This window comes from Tenrec ecaudatus, chromosome 1 (assembly GCF_050624435.1).
Source record: "Tenrec ecaudatus isolate mTenEca1 chromosome 1, mTenEca1.hap1, whole genome shotgun sequence".
NCBI classification, from domain to species: domain Eukaryota; kingdom Metazoa; phylum Chordata; class Mammalia; order Afrosoricida; family Tenrecidae; genus Tenrec; species Tenrec ecaudatus.
The window spans coordinates 116,491,371-116,513,756 of record NC_134530.1 but is presented as its reverse complement, the minus strand read 5'-3'; the positions used below and the strand labels follow the sequence as shown (position 1 = coordinate 116,513,756).

At 40.8% G+C, this 22,386-nt stretch overlaps 1 protein-coding gene and 1 pseudogene across 1 annotated transcript; one reads left to right on the top strand and one right to left on the bottom strand.

The window, feature by feature from the left end:
* Positions 1 to 2,149: 2,149 nt before the first annotated feature.
* LOC142436680 (pre-mRNA-splicing factor SPF27 pseudogene) lies at positions 2,150 to 2,725 on the bottom strand (annotated as a pseudogene).
* A 6,044-nt stretch (positions 2,726 to 8,769) lies between these two features.
* On the top strand, positions 8,770 to 22,328 carry BCL10 (BCL10 immune signaling adaptor). The gene is made up of 3 exons (XM_075557829.1): positions 8,770 to 9,106; positions 15,828 to 16,116; positions 20,932 to 22,328. Exons 1-3 carry the CDS (start codon positions 9,050 to 9,052, stop codon positions 21,282 to 21,284), a joined length of 699 nt encoding a protein of 232 aa, XP_075413944.1. The 5' UTR covers positions 8,770 to 9,049; the 3' UTR covers positions 21,285 to 22,328.
* Positions 22,329 to 22,386: the final 58 nt, after the last annotated feature.

Sequence of the window (22,386 nt, the reverse complement as noted above, 5' to 3'; positions counted from 1 at the left end):
GGAGTGAGTGCGTGTGTCCTGCCTCCAGCAAGCTATTTCTCTCCTTTGCCCCTCCAAATGAGGTTATCAAGCTGTGACCTGATTGACAGACTAAACGCCACCCCTTCACTCTTAAGACTCTCAAATTGGACTGCCACAAAATACTGTTGAAAACCACAAAAGAAGACCCAAGAATCCAAGGTCTCGGTCACTATTAACTTTTGGTTACCAAATAGTAGTAAGCATGACAAAACACCAATAAAACTTGGTAGTGAACAGAGTAGTGAACATCTTTATACTTCTCAGTGTGTTTTCAGTTTTTGTTTACAAAAGACAGCAAAAGCAACCTCAATGTGGCCAGATCAAAATGGACAGGTGTTCAAAATTGCTTTGATAAATTCTGAACCGTGTCTTGCATGAGCAAAGTGGGTAGTCATGGTGAAACAGTTCATTACCACAAGTAAGGAGTTGTATTGTGAACCAATATCCTCTTGGTGAGGACTTGTATAAATATGTTATGAAAATCTATAATCATTTTCTTGGGCTAGGAATGTTCCCTGAGTATACGCCCCGTTCTTATGTAAAGGAAAATCCAATTTTTTTTAAAGTATAGGGATTATGTAGATTATTTTCTTTAAAAACGTTTTTATTGTAGTTAAACTGAAGATTTACAAAGTAGACATAACATTTACAATCAACAACTTACACACATTTGTTTCACCACATCTATTTCAATCCTCTTAAATTCTCATGCATTTTTGAAAACTTTTCATAACAATCTCTTGGATACAAAACAAGAAAGTCCACAGTGCCTCAAAATTGTCAAAATCACACTTATTCTATAAGCCTAGTTTTGAGGGGTTTTTTTAGGCTCTATAATAACACCAAACTAAAATTGTATTTTAAGCAATTTAGCTAAATGTACAAATGGAAATAATACAACCATTATATGTTTTGTGGCTCCTAAACATTTAGCCATTGACAGTTTCTATAGTGGCTGTTGGTTCTTCAAGGTCAGGACCGTTCATATGCCCACTAGTCTGTGGAAAAACCCAACTCCCCTGTTTGTATTCATTGCTACTAAATCATAGATGTCTTTATGAAATGTAAATATCAAATTTTAAAGTCATTGTGTAATTCTTGTTTCTGATCATATGCTCCACCTAGGTAAATATACTTTTTTTTCTAATTATACACTTTAAAATTTTCTTTCTTTTTTAAAAAGTCATTCTATTGGGGGCTCGTACAATTCTTATCACTATCCATCCATACATCCATTGTGTCAAGCGCATATGTACATTTGTTGCCATCATCATTCTCAAAACATTTGCCTTCCACTTCAGCCCTTAATATCAGCTGTTTGTTTTCCCCCTTCCTCCCCACTCCCCACTACCTCATGAACCCTTCATAATTCATAAATTGTTATTATTTTGTCTTTTGTTATACTGTCCAACGTCTCCCCCTGCCCTCTTCTCTGCTGTCCATCCCCCAGGGAGGAGGCCATGCATAGAGTCTTATAATCAGCTCCCCCTTTCTAACCTACATTTCCTCCACCCTCCAGGCATCACCACTCTCACCACTGGTCCTGGAGGAGTCATCTGTCCTGGATTCCCTGTTTCGAGTTGCCATCTGTACCAATGTACATCCTCTGGTATAGCCAGATTTGTAAAGTAGAATTGGGATCATGATAGTGGGGGGAGGAAGTATTTAAGAACTAGAGGAAAGTTAGATGTTTCTTCGTTGCTACCCTGTACCCTGCCTGGCTCATCTCCTCCCCACAACCCTTCAGTAAAGGGGTGTCCGGTTGGCTGCCAATGGGCTTTGAGTCTCCACTCTGCACTCATCCACATTTACAATGATATGATTTTTTGTTCCTTGATGCTTGATGCCTGGTCCCTTCGACAGCTTGTGGTCACATAGGCTGGTGTGTTTCTTCCATGTGGGCTTTGTTGCTTCTGAACTAGATGGCCACTTGTTTATCTTCCAGCCTCCAAGACCCCAGATGCTATATCTTTTGATAGCTGGTAACCATCAGCTTTCTTCACATTTGCTTATGCACACGTTTGTCTTCATTTATCGTATCAAAATTTTCTTTCTTTTTAAAAAAAATAATTTACATATAATTCAATAGTTCAATCATTCTCACCCTTTTTACAAAACAATTTTTTCTTCAGAAGTTTTGTCGAATGTTTTCTTTGCCTCTCCATGTTGCTGCTTCATTTGACAGATTTTATTTTCTAGTTGTACAATAGTCTGTTCAATCTTATAATTCTTACTAACCAGGGATGCCCAAATTGAGTTGGTTTCTCTCAGTTTAGACCCAACTGTTCTTGCATGTTCTATCGTGGCCAGTTTACGTTGGAATATCTTTCCGTCGCTTCCGGAGCTCTTTCTGGGCGCGTTCAAACGAACTAGGTTTTCAGTACATATTTCCAAGCAGTGCGCTATGCTGTGACCTTAGCTCCCAATTCTCAATCCGAACGGCTCGATGGTCATTCCATTTCATACTGCGCAATTCAATTGGTTGTCGAGCAGCCAGTCTTTCAAACTCATTTCTCACTGTGTCAGAATCATCTGGGGCTGTCAGGGAGCTCAGGTAATTCTTTGTGGGGCAGCACCGGCGAGTCTTCTGCTCCAGGGCCGCTTCCCGCACACCAGGTGCTTCATAACCTGGATCAAAAAGGCGGGGGGGGGGGGGGGGCCCATCCATCGCAGCTTCTCCCGCCACCAAACCTCTGCCCGCCATTACAGCTACGTCGGGATTATGTCGATTAAAAACATTTTTTCAACAGTTTTATTGTGTATACCTCACACTCACTTATCATACAGTTCCACAGTTAAATCACATCAAGATTAGTTACACAATCATCACCACAATCAGTTTCAGAATACTGTCTTCATCCTTATACTAAATGTTATTAGCTCATTTCCCCACAACCTCCCCTGCCATACCCCGTCCCCCCCCCCCCCAAAGAACCATGGATCCAGCTACTCTCCCTATAGATTTGCCTATCCTGGACTCCATATGCAGAAAACATCTAAAAACTAATAAGGGTAACAAATAAAATAGATAAAAACCTTACTAGAAAACAAAGCAGAATATAATAAAAACTAGAACAAATTTAAATGGATCATGAGAGGTCAAATGACAGGGTACTAAATTTTGACCTAACTTCATCTGCAAGAACACATTTTCCAATGCACTCTGCATACTAACGAGGCTATCACATCCCTGGTCCATGGTCACAGGGGATGCGCCAGCAGCTTAATCCACATGGATTTCTGCTTGACTTCTTTTTTAACTGTAACACCTCTAAAATGGGTCAAAAGGGAGTTCAAATGATAAGACTATACATTTTAACATAACTACATCTGCCATAATCAACTTTACAACACTCTGTGTCTAATAACAGGGATGTTCACATCCCTCAACTATGATCGGAGGGGATTCATCAGAGGCCTCACTCAGGTGGGACCCTGCAAATGGATTTTGCTCTTCACCTGTCATCCTTACCCTTCTAAAGACCAGGTTTTCACAACTTAACCTTTGATACCATTGCCTTCTTTAGATTTGGTTTATATTATTTACAGTCTTTGGATCATACAGGCTGGCGTGCTTCTTCTATGAAGACTTACTTGATTCATCACTTAGATGCCTGCTTGTTTGAAAACAAGCCTTTAAGACTGAAGACACTATTCTTTATGATAGCTGGGCACCATCTAGTTTCTTCACCACACCTTGCTATAGCACCCATCTCTTTAGTGATCTCTTCATGAGGTTAAGTCTAAAGTAAATTTTATAGCATTCAGATATCAATGGGAATGTGCTAACCACTGCTCCCACCCTGGGCACAATACTCTCAGGTCAGCCTGGGCTCACTGTAGGAACCTCACTTTGGCCTTTGACCCTACAGTCGACTCAGAAGGCAGACTAATCCTTTCAAAATGAATCAAGTCACTTCCCCAGCTTCTCTTCAAATTATCTGAACCACATACATGGTTACCAAACTGGCCCGTCAGCACTTTATGAGACCTAGCTTATGCCAATAACCAGTCTCCCTTTGTCTACCTCCCTCCATGCAACTGTGGAAGTGCCACTCTTCACATCACAATCCAATCATGCCTCTGTTCAGAGTAAAATCCATGTGACTCAACGCAGTCAGAGTAAAGCCTCACACAGATACACAATCACGCACTGCATAGTGGATGTTCAAGTAACATCTGACCACATATACATCTACAGCCCCGGCAAGTTAAATGAACAACAGAACGAACAGCTCAGTTCTGTGCCAACCACACAATCGTTCTTACGTCTAAGCCCATTGTTGCAGCCAATGTATGTATCCATCTTCTCAAGGGTCTTTCTCTTTTCACTGCTCTTGGACTTTGCCAAGTATTATATCCTTTTCCAGGGACCGGTCTCTCCTGATAACATGTCCAGAGGACATGTGTCAGAGTCACACCATCCTTGCCTCTAAAGAACATTCTGACTGTACTTCTTCCAAGACAGATTTTTTGTTTTAATAGAGTTTAGAAATCCTGATCAAAGAACAGGAACACCGTATGTCCATCTCTTGTACACAAAGCTATTGTGCTGCCAGATATATAACAGTATAGTACATACATAACCTATAATATGAATTGTGGAAAATGAAAATAAAAGATGATGGATATTTTCCACAGAGTTTTGGAAGACCCCTTATCTTGATAGTCATAATACATCACTATGATGCTGACTTATTTTTTATTGGACTTGTGTTAGGGTAGACTAGGAAAACAAATCCAGGGAGACTCATATGTATATAAGAAAGAGCTTTATATATTATATCAATTATATATTAAGAAAAAAAATCCCTGCCTAGCCCAGATCAAGTTCATAAGTTCAATATTATCCCATAGGTCCAATGCCAATCTATAAAGTCCTCTTCAGACTCAACGCAACACATGGAATTATGCCAAATGCAGGCAGGAAGATCACAGGCCAATGGGTGGAAAGTCTTCTAGATCCAGTGGCGGTGGGAGCACCTTAGCGCCGGCGTGGGTCTCCACATGGTTCCTTCAGCTCCAAGGCTCTGGTGCCATCAGCATTGCTACATGTGGCTTGTCAACAGGAAGATGAAGCAGAGAGAGTATGTGTCCCACCTCCAGGGAGGAAGACAGGAATTCCCAGATTCCTCAGAGAAAGCTATGCCCACACAGAGGCCTCATTGACTCCACCTTTCACAAGTTGACAAGAGATTATGTAACTGCCCAGTACTATACTTTCTGTCTAAAAAGTTCACCATATAACAGTGTATGCTTCAACTCATAGACAGCAATCTCCAATCTCCTGTATCGTGTGTTTGAGTGCTGTTGCATTATCTCCCTGCTTAATTTTCTTTCAAAAACACTGCCATAAAGTTTATCACGACTACCAAATGCAGCAAAACCAGTGCTAATGCTATCCACAAGAAGAGGCAAAAGGAAGTATAAATTTGGAAGTGAAAACAACATGAGAATGGAAAATCAGTGAATGCTAACTGCTTGCAATTTGGACGTGTTGTAATGATCCTCCAAAACAAAGGGAAATTTCCCCACAATTTTACAGGCAAGGCCCCACTAGAAGGCATAAGATTGATGACAATGCTAGAGGAATTTAAATCACTATGGAGAGATTTCCAATAATGTGGACTGTGGACCAAACACTAAAGTGAATCCCTCTCAGCATGGTGACAATGATAGCGAAGGCACAAAGCTTACAGAAAAAGCAGATGCTGTCTAGATATGGTGTTTGCAAACAAAACTCCAAACTCACTGCCAAGGAGTTGATTCCAACCCATTGTAATCCTATACAACAGGGTAGAACCGTTCCTGTGGATTTCCAAGACTGTAAACTCTTGACAGGAGTAGGAAGCCTCCTTTTTCTCCTGGGGAGCCCCAGGTGATTGTGAACTGCTGAACGTGCAGTTAGCAGTCCAATGCATTTGGCCCACTACGTTAAGTGTCCATACTGAATAATGTCCCGAATGCATCCTGGATGTTGATACATGTTGTATAAGAACTTTAAATAAAGTTTAAGGTTACTCACTCCATCCTAGCTACAATGGAGGCTATTCCTAGGCTGGTCTGTTCTTGGCTGTTCTACAAAAAAAAAAAGGCTTTAACCAGATGTCCGTTAGGCTCCGTCTTTCAGTCTTGACTCAAAACTCAATTTCTCAGTGAGGTCTTTGTTAACAACCCTATTTTGAAGTTTAATTCTCCCAGTCCATAAAGCCTCATTCTAATTCCGTTTGGTTGTTTCTCTTGCAATTGGTCATCTTCTAATAGTTGGCAAAGGGACCTCTTCTGGGGTAATGGTTACAGCTCAAAACCACCAGCCAACCCGCAGGAAAGATGAAGTTTTCCATTTCCTTAAAGATTGTCGCCTTGGAAACCCACAGGGGTAATTCCACTCTGTCCTTGGGATTGCTACAATTCAGGACTGGCTCCACGGTCACCATTTGGTTTGGAACAGGTGCTGCTTTGAGTTAGGCACTGGACAGATAAGTGCAAGATGGCTGGTTCAAACCCACTAGTCACTCTGCAGTAGAAAGATCATGTCGATTCCTGTAAGATTTATCATCTTAGAAATTCTACACACGGTCACCAGAAGTCAGAATCGACTTGATGGCAGCAGGGTTTGGGTTCCTGGTGGCACAGTGGTTAAGCTCTGCGCTATTAACTGAAAAGCTGGCTGCTCAAAACCTCCAGTGGATTCATAGGGAAATTATGTGCCATTCTGCTTACATATCATTTCAAAACTCAAGCCATTGCTGTGGAATTGATTCTGGCCATAGTAACCCTAAGATACCCTGGTAACCTACTGGGTTATAATTTGGACTGCTACTGCAAGGTCAATGGTTTGAAACCACCAACTGCTCCAAGAAAGAAACATGAGCTTTGGAAACCCATAGACGGTTTAGACTAGATAGCAATGAACTGGGTCATTTCCAATTTTTACTGTGACATCTTTTTTCCCAGAGTAGCTGGTGGGTTTAAACTGCCAACTTTCAGGTTAACAGCAGAGCACATAAACCAATCACACCACCTCAGGACACTGTTGCTTTGTATACATAATTCTATTATTATTAGTTAGAGTACCATTTTGAGTATTGTTGCCCTGGACCATTGGAGCAGATTAAGACACAGACTGAATGCGAAAATCGGTATCCCTAAAAAAATGGGAGAACTCTTATAAAACAAGATGCCTGGAGCATATTAATAAGTACTTAACAAATGTTTGAGTTGCACAAGATTATGCTCATGAATTGAGTGCTTACAACATGCCAGGTACCTTTAAGAGCCTTACCTAAGACTTCAGGTGCTATATCTTAAAGACCTGAAGATAAACAAGCAGACATCTAGCTGAGAGACAACAAACTGCACATGGAAGAAGCACACCAGCCTGTCCCAACTAGATCGCTGAGGACAAAGTGGGTGCATAAGCAAATGCGGTGAAGAAAGCTGACGGTGCCCAGCTGTCAAAATATATAGAATCTGGAGTCCTATCAGCTGGAAGATAAACAAGTGGCCATCTAACTGAGAAACAACAAAACCCACATGGAAGAAGCACACCAGCCTGTGAGATCAAAGGCATCAAAGGGATCAGGTATCAGGCATCAAAGACCCCCCCAAAAAAATCATAGCATTGTGAATGAGGGGGAGTGTGGAGTGAGGACCCAGGACCCATCTGTGGGAAATTGGACATCCCCTTGCAGAAGGGCTGCAGGGAGAAGAGCCAGTCAGGGTGCAGTGTAGCAACAAAGAAATATACAATTATCCTTTAATTCTTGAATGCTTCCCCCCTACACACACACTATCATGATCCCAATTCTACCTTACATATCTGGCTGGACCAGAGGATGTACACTGGTACAGATAGGAACTGGAAATACAGGGAATCCAGGACAGATGAACCCCTCAGGACCAGTGGTGAGAGTGGCGATATCGGGAGGGTGGAGGGAAGGTGAGGGAGAAAGGTGGAACAGATTATAAGGTCTACATATAACCTCTTAGCTGGGGGACGGACAGTGGAGAAATGGGTGAAGGAGACGTCAGAAGGTGTAAGATATGACAAAATAATAATAATTTATAAATTATTAAGAGTTCAGGGGGGAGGAGGGTGCGGGAGGGAAGGGAAAATGAGGAGCTGATACCAAGGGCTCAAGTAGAAAGCAGGTGTTGAGAATGATGGCAATGTACAAATGTGCTTGACACAATTGATGTATTTATGTATGGATGGATTGTTTAGAGTTGTATGAGCCCCTAATAAAATGATTTTTAAATTTTTTAAAGAGCCTTACCTATATAATTTAATTCCCACAGCAGCCCTCCAAAGTAGATACAGCTCCATTCAACAGATTAATGCATAACGAATAATGTTTATAAATAGTAACCAAAAAGTATGCACACGTTAAATTGAGTGTTAAAATGATGAGACGGTATGGTAGTTCCTTTTTCACTTTGCTGTGTGAGAGACTAAATAATTTAAAAGCCTAAGTGAGCAAACGTGGCAACAGGAAAAGTATTGCAGGATAAGGTCTGGGCAAAGGGGAGGAACCCCAAGGAACTCCAGAAAGAGCAATCTGCGAAGGTGGGGAGGGTCCCACTGACGGAAGTGATTCCTTACCAGGGAAGCAACCGCCCTGAGGAGGCGTGGCTTACGTGGCGCCAGTTGGGGGCGGAGCTGATGCGGAATGGCTGCAGCCGGAACAGGCGTGGTCCAAAGGCTGGGACTGATTGGCTACAGCAGTGGCGGGGCGGGCTCTGCCGACGGGCCAGCCTCCCAGAGGTGCTGCGCCGAAGTCGCGAAGACCGGCTTCTACCTGGGTGTCGAAACCCCGCGTCAGGAGCGCCGTCGGCCTCCGAGGCGGAGCCGGAAGCGCCACGGTCTGTCCCCCAAGCTCTTGTTTTTGAAGGGGCAGCCCCTCCTCGCTGTGCCGCTCCGCCTCGCTTACTTCCCCCTTTACTCGAGGCCGAAGCCCCTAGGCCTGGGCGGTGCGGCGCGACCCGAGCTCTACACCCGGAAGAGGCGCCCTCGCCAGCCTTTTCCATGGAGCCCACCGCGCCGTTCCTCACCGAGGAAGACCTGACTGAAGTGAAGAAGGACGTGAGTAGCACCCCAAGAGCGGCGTCCGCCCAGGGGCCAGAGGGAGCAGGGGCGGGCTGCCACCCCTCGGGAGGGGGAACCGGAAACCCCGAATCCGAGGCGGAGGTGGAGCCTCCGGTTTGGAGGAGCAAAGGTCTGGGCTCAGGGACCTGGGTGCAACGATCCCTCAGGACCCGGAAATCCCGGCGCTAGCCCCCGGCGGCGGGGGAGCGTTTCCCCCGCTCACCCCTCACTCGTTCCTGCTTGATCTTCCTTCTCGCTGCACTCTTGGAAAAGAGCCCCAGTAGCGATGCGGCTCGGGCATTGGGCCGCTGGCTGACAGCAGAGCGGGCGGCTCGAACCCAACCCCGGCAGTTGCTCTGCGAGAGAAAGATGAAGCTATCTGCCCCCGTGAAGATTTTCGGTCTCGGAATCGACTTATGGCTGTGGGTTTGGTTGGAGTTTGGGCATCATCAGTGGCTCAAGTCCATCCCTGAGTCAGACCGAGTGCTGCGGTCCTAACCCAGAGAGCTACACTTAACGCCAGTTAGAGAGGAGTGGCTCCAACATTTGAAACTTGCAGAGGGCCTGGGGGGAAGCTCAACAGCTGAAAGCACAAACGGGAATTCCCCTAGTAAGCGAACACCCACACATTTAAATTGAGGGGGTGGGGGACTGAACACTAGTAGCTGAGAATTAATTTACAGGTTAACATTGGAAATATGCACTAGCTAAATTATGCCCTACTGGCTAGTTGTTGCAGGACTGCAAATGCTTTAATATTAATTTGTAAGGAACGGCTTTGTTGACGAATGATTTGCTTCCCTATCTCCTTTACTTTTAGTCACTTGCTTTGCCATTTGAGATATACACAAACATCACTAAGGTACTTTATATTCAGAAGAAAACAAACGCCCCGTGAAGGGTGTTTTGACTGAACATTGCAGTATTCCATAGTTTACTCTCAACTTCCTCTTCTCTGTAAGATTTATTACACTATATTCATTACAATTGGTGTGACTCATTAGCAAACAGGAAATTAAACTATGACTGGGATTTGTGCCTTAGTTTCCTCATGCAGCAGATAATTCATAAAAGACTCATAATGTGCTAGGTACTATTCTTGGCTCAGAGAGGATGCCTCACATTAACATCAGGTCCTGCTTTTCAATCTAGCTGAGATAAAGCTGAGTGCTGTCATATTTAGAAACCCACTTCAGGTGTTAGACTTTACTATGTTCCAGGTGTGGTGCTACCCAAGTTACTGTGTTCATGTTTAATCTGAGGGAGACTTCCTTGTTCCCATTGTACAGTTGCTGAGAAGGTACATAAGTAGGAGGAGGTGAGACCTGTGCACAAATACACATGTAAACATTGGCTTCTAGGCCTTTCTTTTCCCTGTTCATTCATTGATAGTATCTGCCTTTATTGTTTATATTTACATCCATATCAGAGATTGATAATTATGATTAAACCATAGATGAATTTCAGAAATTTATGTGAAAAATGTGTGTGCACATTTTTTTTCTTTTTCTGTGTGTGTGCACAGTTTTTCTTAGAGTTTTTTTCCCGTAAGACACTAAACATTTTATAATCGCCTTCTATATGGAATTGCTTCTCTTTCAACTCTAGACCAATACTATCACCTATTTAATGGAAGTCTCCTTTTATATTCTGCAGATTTGCTCACTTTGTCTAAAACTGTACTTGCTCTTCCTGCTCTATCAGTGGTGTACCACTATCCATCCTCCTAGAAATCCCTTCTTCACTCTAAGCTCATTTACCTCATCTCATTGATTGAATTAGTGTAGTTTGATAAATATAGATTACATATCACTATGAGGTTAGTACTATAGTTGATTCTAACTGTTCATAAGGAAAAACCACAAAAAAATCCTATTTTGGCAAAGAGCTCAGTTTCTTAGAGCAAGGGAGACAGAATGTTAAATTCATACAAAAGACTGTCTAATTGGCTTTCTGCTAAGTGTGTGGTATACAACAGTGAACAAAATATGATTGGTCCTGGTTTAAAACCAATGTATAGCTACAAATTAGGATAAGTACTGGGAAGGAGGCAGACAGGTGCTGAGAAAATAACCAGGGTAGTCTACTTGAGGTAGGATGATCAAAGAAAGTTACATTTAAAGTCATCTTGGGAAGTCTGTAATATTATCAAGAGAATATACTAGGAACATAGAATTTGCAAAGGAACTGAAACAGGCAAGCATCAGAGGATGACCTGAGGTAGAGTTAGGAAGGTGGGTGTGACCCAGATCTGAAGGGACTTAAAGATGGCAATTAATAAAGGATTTGGATTTTCCTCAAGTTGCTGGGTGTCATCGAATTAGTTCCGACTCATAGCAACCACTGACCTTATGTACTACAGAAACCCTGCCCAGGCCTGTGCCATCCTCACAATTGTTCATGTTCAAGTCCATTGTTGCAGCCACTGTGTCTATACCAAGCATGATGCCAGTGACTAAGACAAGGTTTCACCATTCTTGCCGCAAGGAGCATTCTAGCTGTACTTCCAAAACAGATCTGCTTGTTCTGTTGGCAGTCCTTGGTGCTTCCAGCATTCTTCACCAGCACAACGGCTCAAATGTATCTCTTCTTCAGTCTTCCTTATTCCATGTCCCACTCACACTTGCATGTGAGGTAATTGAACATACACCATGATTTGGGTCAGCTGCATCTATCCCTCAAAGGAATATCCTTGCTTTTTAACTCATGAAAGAGATCTTGTGCAGCAGACTTACCCGATGCAATGCGTCATTTAATATCTTAACTGCTGCTTCCATGAGCATTGCCTGTGGATCCAACAAGACAAAATTCTTGAAAACTTCATTCTTCATTTATCACAGTGTCACCTAATAGTCCAGTTGTAAGGATTTGGGTTTTCTTTAGATTGAGTTTTTATTCATACTGAAGACTGTAATCCTTGATCTTCATCGAGTGCTTCAAGTCCTCCTCACTTTCAGCAAGCAAGGTTGTGTCATCTGCGTATCATAGATTGTTAATAAGCCTTCTTCCAATCCTAATGCTGCGTTCTTCATATAAGCCACCTTCTCTGGTAATTTGCTCAGCATTGAATAAATACGATGAAGAGGAGCCAATAAAAAGAGGCCTTCCTGTTCCATTACTCCACCACTTTACCTGCACACACCTTTCTTGATTTTAAACCATATAGTATGCCCTTGTTCTGTTCTTTCTAGGGATCTTGTGAAATATTCATCATTACCTTATTGATGAGTAATCTATCTGATCTTTAACGAGGTTAAGTAACTTGTTCCAGCTTTCACAGGAATACGTGACAGAGTCAAGATTTATGTCGATATTGATCTGACTCAGGGCTGCACTCCTATCTACTCTTCTACCATCCTTGAGGAACATTGTCCAAAAGCCAGGGGTTATGTGCTCCAAGAACCCTGTGTGTGAAGTTGGTGTGTTATTAAATTAAAATTTCAATATTAGGAGAACTCATAATACTCCACATATTCAGTTTCTATTTTTAAAAATCTTGTGATGTTTCCAGTAGAAATTGGAATTAATAAGTTAGGAAATCGGGTGGTAGTTACCCACATAAGATATAATGAGTGCCTAAAATTATTTTGTTAATTGCTGTCTAGTCAGCCTACACTTCTTAATCATGATCACACACAACAGAGTGAAACTGCCTGGTCCTGTGCCATCCCCATGATCGGACCTGGTGATCCATAGGGTTTTCATTGGCTGTCTTTCAGAAATAGATCACCAGGCCATTATTTCTACTCCATCTTTGTCTGGCATCTCCCTTGAAATCTGTTTAGCCTCAGCAATAAATAAGGTTCCACTGACCTATGGATGGTGACTGAACATGAGGTGCATTGCTTGGAAGTTAAATCTGCATCTCCTACATAGAAGACAAGAATTCTACCACTGAGCAGCCAATGTCCTCGTAGCCCAAACTGTTGTTATTGTTAAGTGCCAATGAGTTGGTTCCTACCCAAAACCACCCTGTGTACAGCAGACGAAAACACCGCCCAGTCTTGCACCATCTTCACAGTTGTTCTTACATTTGAGCCCATTGTTGCAGCCACTGTGTTCGTCTGTCTCATCAAGGGCCTTCCTCTTTTTCACTGCCCCTCCGCTTGACCAGGTACTGCTTTCTCCTGACAGCATGCCCAAAGATTGTGAGACCAGGTCCCACCATCCTTGTCTGTAAAGAGCATTCTGGTTGTACTTCTTCCAAGACAGATTAGCTTGTATTATTCTTTACCAGCAAACAAAACTTCTCACCTCTAAGGAGCATTCTGGCTATACTTTTTTCCAAGATAACATGTTTGTTCTTTTGGCAGTCAATGGTATGGTCTGCACTGTAGTTCAATTTGAATTGATTTTCTTCCGTTTTCCTTATTCAGTATCCAATGTTCACATGCACATGAGGCAATTGAAAGTACGATGGCTTGGGTCAGGTGCACCTTAGCCCTCAAAGAAGCCTCCTTGCTTTTCAGCACTTTAAGGAGGTCTTGTGTAGCAGATTTACTTAACGCGGTTCATCATTTGTTTTCTTGACTGCTGCTTCCATGAACATTTATTGTGGATCCAAGCAAGATGAAATCCTTAACTAGGGTAATGGTAATAATACAGATGAAACCAAAAGATAGATTAAATAAATATGAAGGTTAGAATGACAAGACTGAGCACATGGGTGATGAGCTGGAACACGTGAGTGAAATAGAGGCAACAAAGACTTAGGTTTATTGCATGGGTAGATGGATTTTGATGCTTACAAGTGAGGTGGAAGGATAGAGGATGAGAACAAATTTGTTTGGGGCCATGTTAAATTTTAAGTACCTTTGAGAGTCCCATCAGTGGAAAAGGTCCCTCAGTCTTGATAGTGGTTGTTGCTAGGTGCTCTTGAGTCAATCTCACAGCGACCCTACAGACAACAGTCGGAAACACTGCCTGCTCCTGCTGTGCCGTTCTCACGATCTTTATATGTTGTAGCCAGTGTCTCAGTCCAGCTCGTTGCTGGTCTTTCTCTGATTGCGTTCTCCCTTTCCAAGGACGGGTCTTTCATTTATCATGATATTGTTCAGTTGTAAAGGATTGGGGTTCTCTTTACTTTTGTAGTACATACTGAAGGTTACAGTCCACGCTGTTTATCCTCACTTTGAGCAAGCAGAGCTGTGTGATCTGCGTTTGTCTTGATTATGGGTAAATTTAAGAATCACCAGCATATAGATGATAAACCATAAGTAGAGGTTCTCCAAGTCTTTACTTTAATTCCATAGTTTAAATTCAGGTGCTTAACAAAGTTTACCACAGCAGTCTTCCTTTGACAGCAGTTTTTGTTCCCTTCAGTCCCTTTCAAAAATTATCTCAGTGTCTCCTTTTTGGCTGTAGGGAAATGTATGTTCTTCAGTGTGTTATAAAAATCTTGTGAACAAACCCATTTTTTATCCCAGCTTCTTTTACAATCTTCTTATATGTACAGCTACCCGCCTTCGAGTGTCTAGCTCAGCTGCACACCACCTCTGTAAGTTCCCCAGGTCCTGCGGGTGACGGTGTGTTTCCTCTGTTTTCTCAGTACTTGTTCTATGTAGTCTTTTTCCCTAGGGCATACCATATTGTTTTGTAACTCCGAGTAGAAATTAAACCAAGAGGACACATAACCATAGCAGCAACCACTTCTCAGGTCTACGCTTGTTTTCTGTGGTTTCTTTCATTTCTTCCAATATTCACTATTTCTTTAAATTTCTCTCTCACACTGTTTCTCTGTCTCTCTCTCTCTCTCTGTCTCTCTCTCTCTCTCTGTCTCTCTCTCTCTCTCTCTCTCTCTCTCTCACACACACACACACACACACACACACAAAATTCTGTTCCCTTTCCACCAAGACTGAATCATAAGTTAGTTTGTCGTCTTTCTAACTGATGTCTTTCAGTTTCTTTCTTGAATGGTTTCCATGTAGGAAGATGGAATGATTAGTAAAAACCTGAGGAAGTGAGTGTGTTAGGCCAGGTTGACTAGAGAAACAAATCCAGTGACACCCATATATGTGTAAGAAAGCACTTATATCAAGAAGTAATTATATATCAAGAAAACATCCCAGCCTAGTCCCATCAAGTCCCTAAGTCTGATACTAGTCCATAAGTCCCTCTTTAGACTCACACAGTCACATGCAATGATGCAGAGTGCAGGAAGATCACAGGATGATGGTGCATGCAAAGTCATGTGGGTCCAACAGTGGCTCTGGTGGCACACCGTCAGCCAGCAGGAAGGTGAGGGCAGAGAGAACAGGGAGTTTCCCAGGGCCCTCTTTATAAGGCCACACCCACAGGAGTCACCATCAGCCTGTGACCTGATTGACACCCCTGAACTTTTATATATCTTCAAGTTAACATAAAATTATGTAATTACCACACTTAGTAAACTTGGAGAACTCTTACTGTTATGCTTCCTACTACTGAATAATCCTTAACTCCTTACTAAATGATATCTAGAAAGCATGGCAGCCTTTTCTCATTCTTACCCTTGAAAGGCTCCTTAAGCAGACCATCCTGTTTTAGGACTGCAGTGGGAAGGACTATCTAGTCTGGGACCTGCTTGTATCTACCAGGCAGACCTTCATCCCAACTGACATGCATTATGGTGGGCCTGGGCCTCCTCATTTAGGAAATTTTCTTACACTAACTAGAAATTCCTGAGTATTCCTGTGTATAATTTTCTTGTTTTAAAAAATAACATTTTGTCTTTTAGGCATTAGAAAATTTACGTGTATACCTGTGTGAAAAAATCATAGCTGAAAGACATTTTGATCATCTACGTGCAAAAAAAATACTCAGTAGAGAAGACACTGAAGAAATTTCTTGTCGAACATCAAGTAGAAAAAGAGCTGGGAAATTGTTAGACTATTTACAAGAAAACCCCAAAGGACTAGATACACTGCTTGAATCTATTCGGCGTGAAAAAACACAGAACTTCCTGATCCAGAAGATTACAGATGAAGTGCTAAAACTTAGGAATATAAAACTAGAACATCTGAAAGGTAAGATAACTAAGAGGTAATTTAAAAATTAAGATGCAAAGTTAATCCTAGAAAATGTTGCTTGCTTTTAGTGAAAACATTAAGTTTCAGGATTCTGTTAGATTTGTTTGTCTTATAAAATGTATTAGGCAGGATTGACTAGAGGAACAAATCCAGAGATACTCATATGTGTAAGAGTGAGCTTTATATCAAGAAGTAATTATATATATCAGGAAAACATCACAGCCTAATCCAAATGGAGTCCTTAAGTCCAATACTAGTCCATAAATCCCTCCTCAGACTCAATGCAGCCTCATGCAATGAAGCAAAAGGCAGGAAGATCATAGGCCGGTGGGTGCAAAGTCTTGTGGATCCAATGACAAGGGAAGCATCACGTGGCTCACGTAGGTCTCTGTGGCTTGCCAGCTCGAAGGTGAAGGCAGAGAGAGAGCAAGGCTCCCAGGACCCTCTTTTTGAAGAAGACACGCCCACAAAGAGGTGCCATCAGGCTGTGACAGGCTAGACCCCAGCTGTACACTTTTAACTTGACATGAAATTATGTAACTACCACACCTGATAGCATATAGAAGAATGTTAGTTTCATACGGGTTAAACACTTGACTGTTAACCAAAAGGTTTGTAGTTCAAACCCACCAGCAACTCCACAAGAGAAAAGACATGGTAATCTGCTCCTATAAAGATTGCAGCCTAGTAAGATACAACTGGTCTTTCCTCGCTTGAGATAAAGAAAATCAAAGACTCAAGGAAGCAATTAATGCAATGGACTACATAAGCTACAACCTCCACTAGCCTGAGTCCAGAACTAGATAGTGCCTGCTTACCACTACTTCTGATTGGGATTATAATACAAGGTCCTGGACATAGTGGGGGAAAAATACAGAACAAAATTGAAAACCACAAAGGCCAGACTTAACTGGTTTGAACCTCCAAAACTATGGTTTTTAGATATCCCCAATCCTGGGACTGAACCCACTGCTGGAAATCTCTTTTCAGCCAAACAATAGACTGGTCTGTCCAGTGACCAGTAACACTGAAAAACATACTTCTTAGCACAGTCAACCATACAAAAGTAAAAGGGTATTTTCCCAAAAAAAAAAGTTTAGAAGGCTGGAAAGATGAGCAAATAGAAGATGGGAACCAAAGGAAGAAGTGGAAAGATTTACATTGAGAGAATTGCAACTAGTGTCCTTAAATAAAATGTGTGTCTACAGTTTCCTATTCAACCGTATATACGCATTTTATAATTTAATTTACAAATTATTTTATGTTTCATTGTTTGCTCTGTAAACTTTGATCCAAGCCACAATGAAACTTTTTTTTTTTAATCTTACAGCCTAGGAAACCTTATGGGGCAGTTCTGCTCTGTCATATAGGATCTTTATGAGTAGAAATTGATTTACTGACATGTAACAATACTACATTGGAAAAGTGAAATACTACTCAGCTTGTGTTTTATTTCCTTAACATTATTTATAGAACACTTCTATAGTGAAGTCTCAGTACACGCAAGTGTTTGTTTCTAACTGTAATAAGTAGAATGTAAAATTTAATCTATTCAAAATTAGTCTGACGATTATGTACATCACACATGAACAGTATACAGACAAAATATTGTTACCAGGTAAGTTATGTACTTCTAACCACAAAGTTGGTGTTCAAACCCACCAGCTGCTCTGCAGGAGAAAAATGAGACTGTCTACTCCTATAAATATATAATCTTGGAAACCAAGCTCTGAGTCCAGATCAACTTAATGGCAGTAGATTTGGATTGGTTTCTGGTAACTGCTTGTTTTTCTCCCACTAGTAGAAACATAAGATGAAGAATAAGCTTACCATATATACTCAAGTATAAGCCAACCCAAATATCCGCTGAGGCACCTATTTTTACCACAAAAACAGCATTTAAAATGTGCTGGAAAATTCGGCTTATACACAAGTATATATGATATGTTTATAGGAATCACGCTGTGTAAAATAATCATAACTTTAAACACTAAGAGTCAACTCACTCTAGGAAAGTAGGCACACTGAGAGGCTTGGCCCTGAGACTAATTAAAGGAATAAATACCAAATGCACCTGTTGCATCTCACCCTTACTCACCAATGGAGCACTATGTAGAATTGTCTGCACAATTTAAATTCATTCTCTGCGGTGTGTAATTTAAATATGCATGTGCTATGGTTTTCCTCCACCTGTTCTTGGCAGTGGGAATACAGAAATGTATATTTTAGGGCTCTTCCATTAAGGTTCTCACACTCTCTAAATGTAGATAGTTCCTGACTTAGGCGCTCTGTTCAGTTGATTCTCTCATAAATTGGTTCTAATGTAAGTCAAATCCCTTTTTTTTCCTTCTAGTTTTCATTATTACTAAGCCTTTTTATTAAAATTAGTATTTTTTTCAAACCAATCTTTCCTTTAGGGGTTGGGAACATTACCTGTGAACTTAAGGATATATTGTATTATGTTCATGCATACATAAAATGTACAGATAATGAAAACTTACTCCAAGAGTTGGACAGTGTTGGCACTTTGTCCGATGCCAGACTGACTTGTGGAAGGCACGAAGCCCCTGTGGGTTATCCCCGGGATTGTGGTCGGCATTTCCAGTCAGAAATCGCCAGTTCACTTCTCTTATTTCATTAGAATTGAACACTGCGTGGCTTTCTGTGCACTTTGACTCCTTACACCGGCAATGACTCCATTATATCCCAGTTCATAACCTTAATTTACAGGTGTGTTTTGAACAGTAAATCATAGCACTGAGATCAGGCTGCAGCATGGTAAATAGTACAGATTGCTTACTCAAAGATGTACTGTATTGGACAGGGTTCTCTAGAGAGACAAAACCAGATTGCTAGTAATTATATATAAATATATTTATAAAGATAGATATATAATACAAGAAATGAACCGATAAATTATGTACAGATAGATAATACAAGAAATTAACAGTTAAATTATAAAGCAGTGAGACACTAGCAGTCCTTTAAGGCTTGAGAGCCGCCAGTTGCCAGTCCCTTTCTGTAGAGCGAGCTGGGCTATGTACATACCCAGGCAGCAAATAGCAAGGCAGGTCCCCAACTGTCACCAACTGTCGGTCCCCAGCTCCAGAGACGAACATTCCAATCATGTGGGATTAAAGGGACCTCAACTTACAGCGACACAGTGCACAGGCTAGGCATCCCACAGGTAGTGTACCCCTTTAAACGAGGCACAGAACAAGCAAGGTGAGGCTCACTGAACCATTTATCCCTCCGCCCTTCAATTAATCCTACTTGTGTTTATCAGCCAGGCTGGCACAATAAACTATCGCATGTACCTTGGAAAAAAGAAAGGATATTCATAAGTGGAGCTTGTTGTAACAAATTCATAAGTCAAGGACGGCCTCTATACACTTGTATACTTTGCACATTGGCCATTTCCCTTCTGGATGCCATATTTAAGAAAACCATTTCTGTAGCATGTGACAGAAGTGCTGGCGTGTATTGTGATGGTGATGGGCTTGGGAAAAATGTGAAAGGGTCCTTTGAATCCCCCAAAGGGGTCACGACCCATAGGTTGAGAACCACTTGTAGGTTTTATAGATCTTAAGTCATCTTAAACAGAAATCACAATTTGTTATTTGTTTACTAAGTTTGTGTTCATTGTTTCATCCTGAGACAATTATTGGCTACATCCTTTAGATAGAATAAAATTCTTTGATGGAAATAACTGCCAGTTAAAAAAGTAAATAATTAGTTTGAGAAGCAGATCAGTGCCCATTTCATGTGACGAGATCCGATTCCCGTTCTCACCATATCACAAAGTAACCCTAGAATGTTGGGCAGGTTTTGTTATATGCCTCAATTATTTCTAATAAAAGCTATACCAGATGACCTTGAACTCCCTTCCACTTCAAGAATTAGTCCTTGGCATTAATCAATTTATAAAAATAATATTTTTGGGTTGAGAATATACACAGCAAAGTAAGCAACAACTCAGCAGTTGCTACATGTACCACTTAGCTACATTGATTATATTCTAGTGGAGCCCTTGATGCCTCCTTTTCTGAGTTGCATCTCCCCAGTTAACGTACTCACTGTCCCTAATGTTCCTAGCTAATCTGAGTTACCATTGTCAATTTGAGGCCATATAGATCAAGCGGTTCTCAACCTATGGGTCGTGACCCCTTTGGGGGGTTTGAAGGACCCTTTCACTGGTCGCCTAAGACCATCAGAAAACACATATTAACATACATTATAGTAAGACTGTTACCTATGTTATACCATGCTTTAAGACATAAATTTATTTGTCATTAGAAATAAATAGAAAAAATTTTTCACATATACAATTACATATTGTTTTTGTGATTAATCACAATGCTTTAATTATGTTCAATATTTAACAATGAAAATATATACTGCATATCAGATATTGACATGATGATTCATAACAGTAGCAAAATTACAGTTATGATGTCGCAACGAAAATAATTTTATGGTTGGGGGTCACCAAAACATGAGGAACTGTATTAAAGGGTCGTGGCATTAGGAAGGTTGAGAACCACTGATAGATGGTCCTTAAAAGACAATGCTGAAGGTAAACACTCTTACTAGGTAAACTAAACTGTTCAGGAAAACTTCAGGGGCTATCTTTGACTTAAAGATTCTGTCGGGGAAGTAGCTTCAAGATAACTGAACAAAATTTTAATGCATGCCCTGTTTAAATTTTAAATTAACAAAATGGACATGGATTCGGTTTTGTGTTCTTTTAGTTACTTTTCTGGCAGTAATCTATTAACCTGACTTTAATAGATGTGAATAATTTTATTTCAGGACTGAAATGTAGCCGCTGTGAGCCTTACCCAGATGAAGCTACAAACAACCTCTCTGGACCCAATTCTGATGAGAGTAACTTCTCTGAGAAACTGCGGGCATCCACTGACATATACCATCCGGAAGGAGAATCCAGCACAGCCCCCTTTTTTTCTACTGACTCATCTCTGAATTTACCTGTTCTAGAAGTAGGCAGAACTGATAATACTGTTTTTTCTTCAGTGTCTCTTCCTAGGCCTGGAGACCCTGGGGCCCCTCCTTTGCCACCAGAACTGCAATTAGAAGGAGAAACTTGTGGAAACTCAAGTGAGATGTTTCTTCCCTTAAGATCACGTGCTGTGTCAGGACAATGACAGTTTCCTACCTTTTAGTTACTTAAATTTATCAAAGATGTTTCAAAGAATATAAATCTTTTTATAAAATCACTGTACTGATTTCATTTATTAACATTTGATACTTGTATTTTAAAAGAACTACATAGGAACTCCAAAACCTGTATAGACTAATTGAATTCAATGGTAACAGAATTTTTCCACCGAGTTTTTGAAGCCCCCTAGGCATTATGCTTTAAAAGAATGTAGGCATGTTGTGTAAATAGAATTTTTTAAAGGACATGGGAATTTAGGACAGCTAAATATAAACTATTTTGGCCATGTATTTCTCAGTATTTTCTAGTCAGGTGTGTCTTTCAGTGTTGTAACTGTTTTTAACCTTTTTGTATTTCTAGACTAATTTTCATAGGGAGCATTCCTCTATTTGATTTAGATATGGTTGACGTTTTCATGGAGTTTCCAGGATTCAGCTGCTATTGCTATTCAATAATAAAGTCAAACTGATGAGAATGCTACCAGTGAACTGAAGAGATTATCTCTACACTTGGTTGGGCTTCTCTGAGCTTCCAGAGCCCCTCTGACGTTGGAGGAGTGCCTGATGGGCTGGGATGCACCTAAAGTTCTCAGTTGTTAACCGTATGACAATTAACCTGGATCAGTCATTACTACCCATTTGAGGCTTTTCACATCCCTTGTTTTATTATTTTAATCCTTACAGAAAAAAATCTTAGTTTAAACCATATTTAAATAGATTTTTCTGTACTTTGCATTCTTTAAAGCGAACGAAGCTTCAGTTGAAATAACTGGAACAAATTGTTTTTTGTTGTGTGTGTGCGTGTGTTTTGGTGGTAATTCTGTTTTTAATAATCTTGAAATAAGCAGGCCATTTTCCAGGATTTATTGCTTTGTTTTGGATCACAATTTGACTACATGTATTGTTAAATCTTAACTCTGAAAGTTTTGTTTTAAATCCCAATTCTACGTATTTCTTTATATTTTCATGTATAAATTTTTATTATTATAAAAGGCAGAAATGAAAATTTTCCATTAAAGTGTTTTCATATATTTTAAATGTAATGATATATTTGAGGAGTATTGAAATTTTCGCTAGGAAATCACTTCT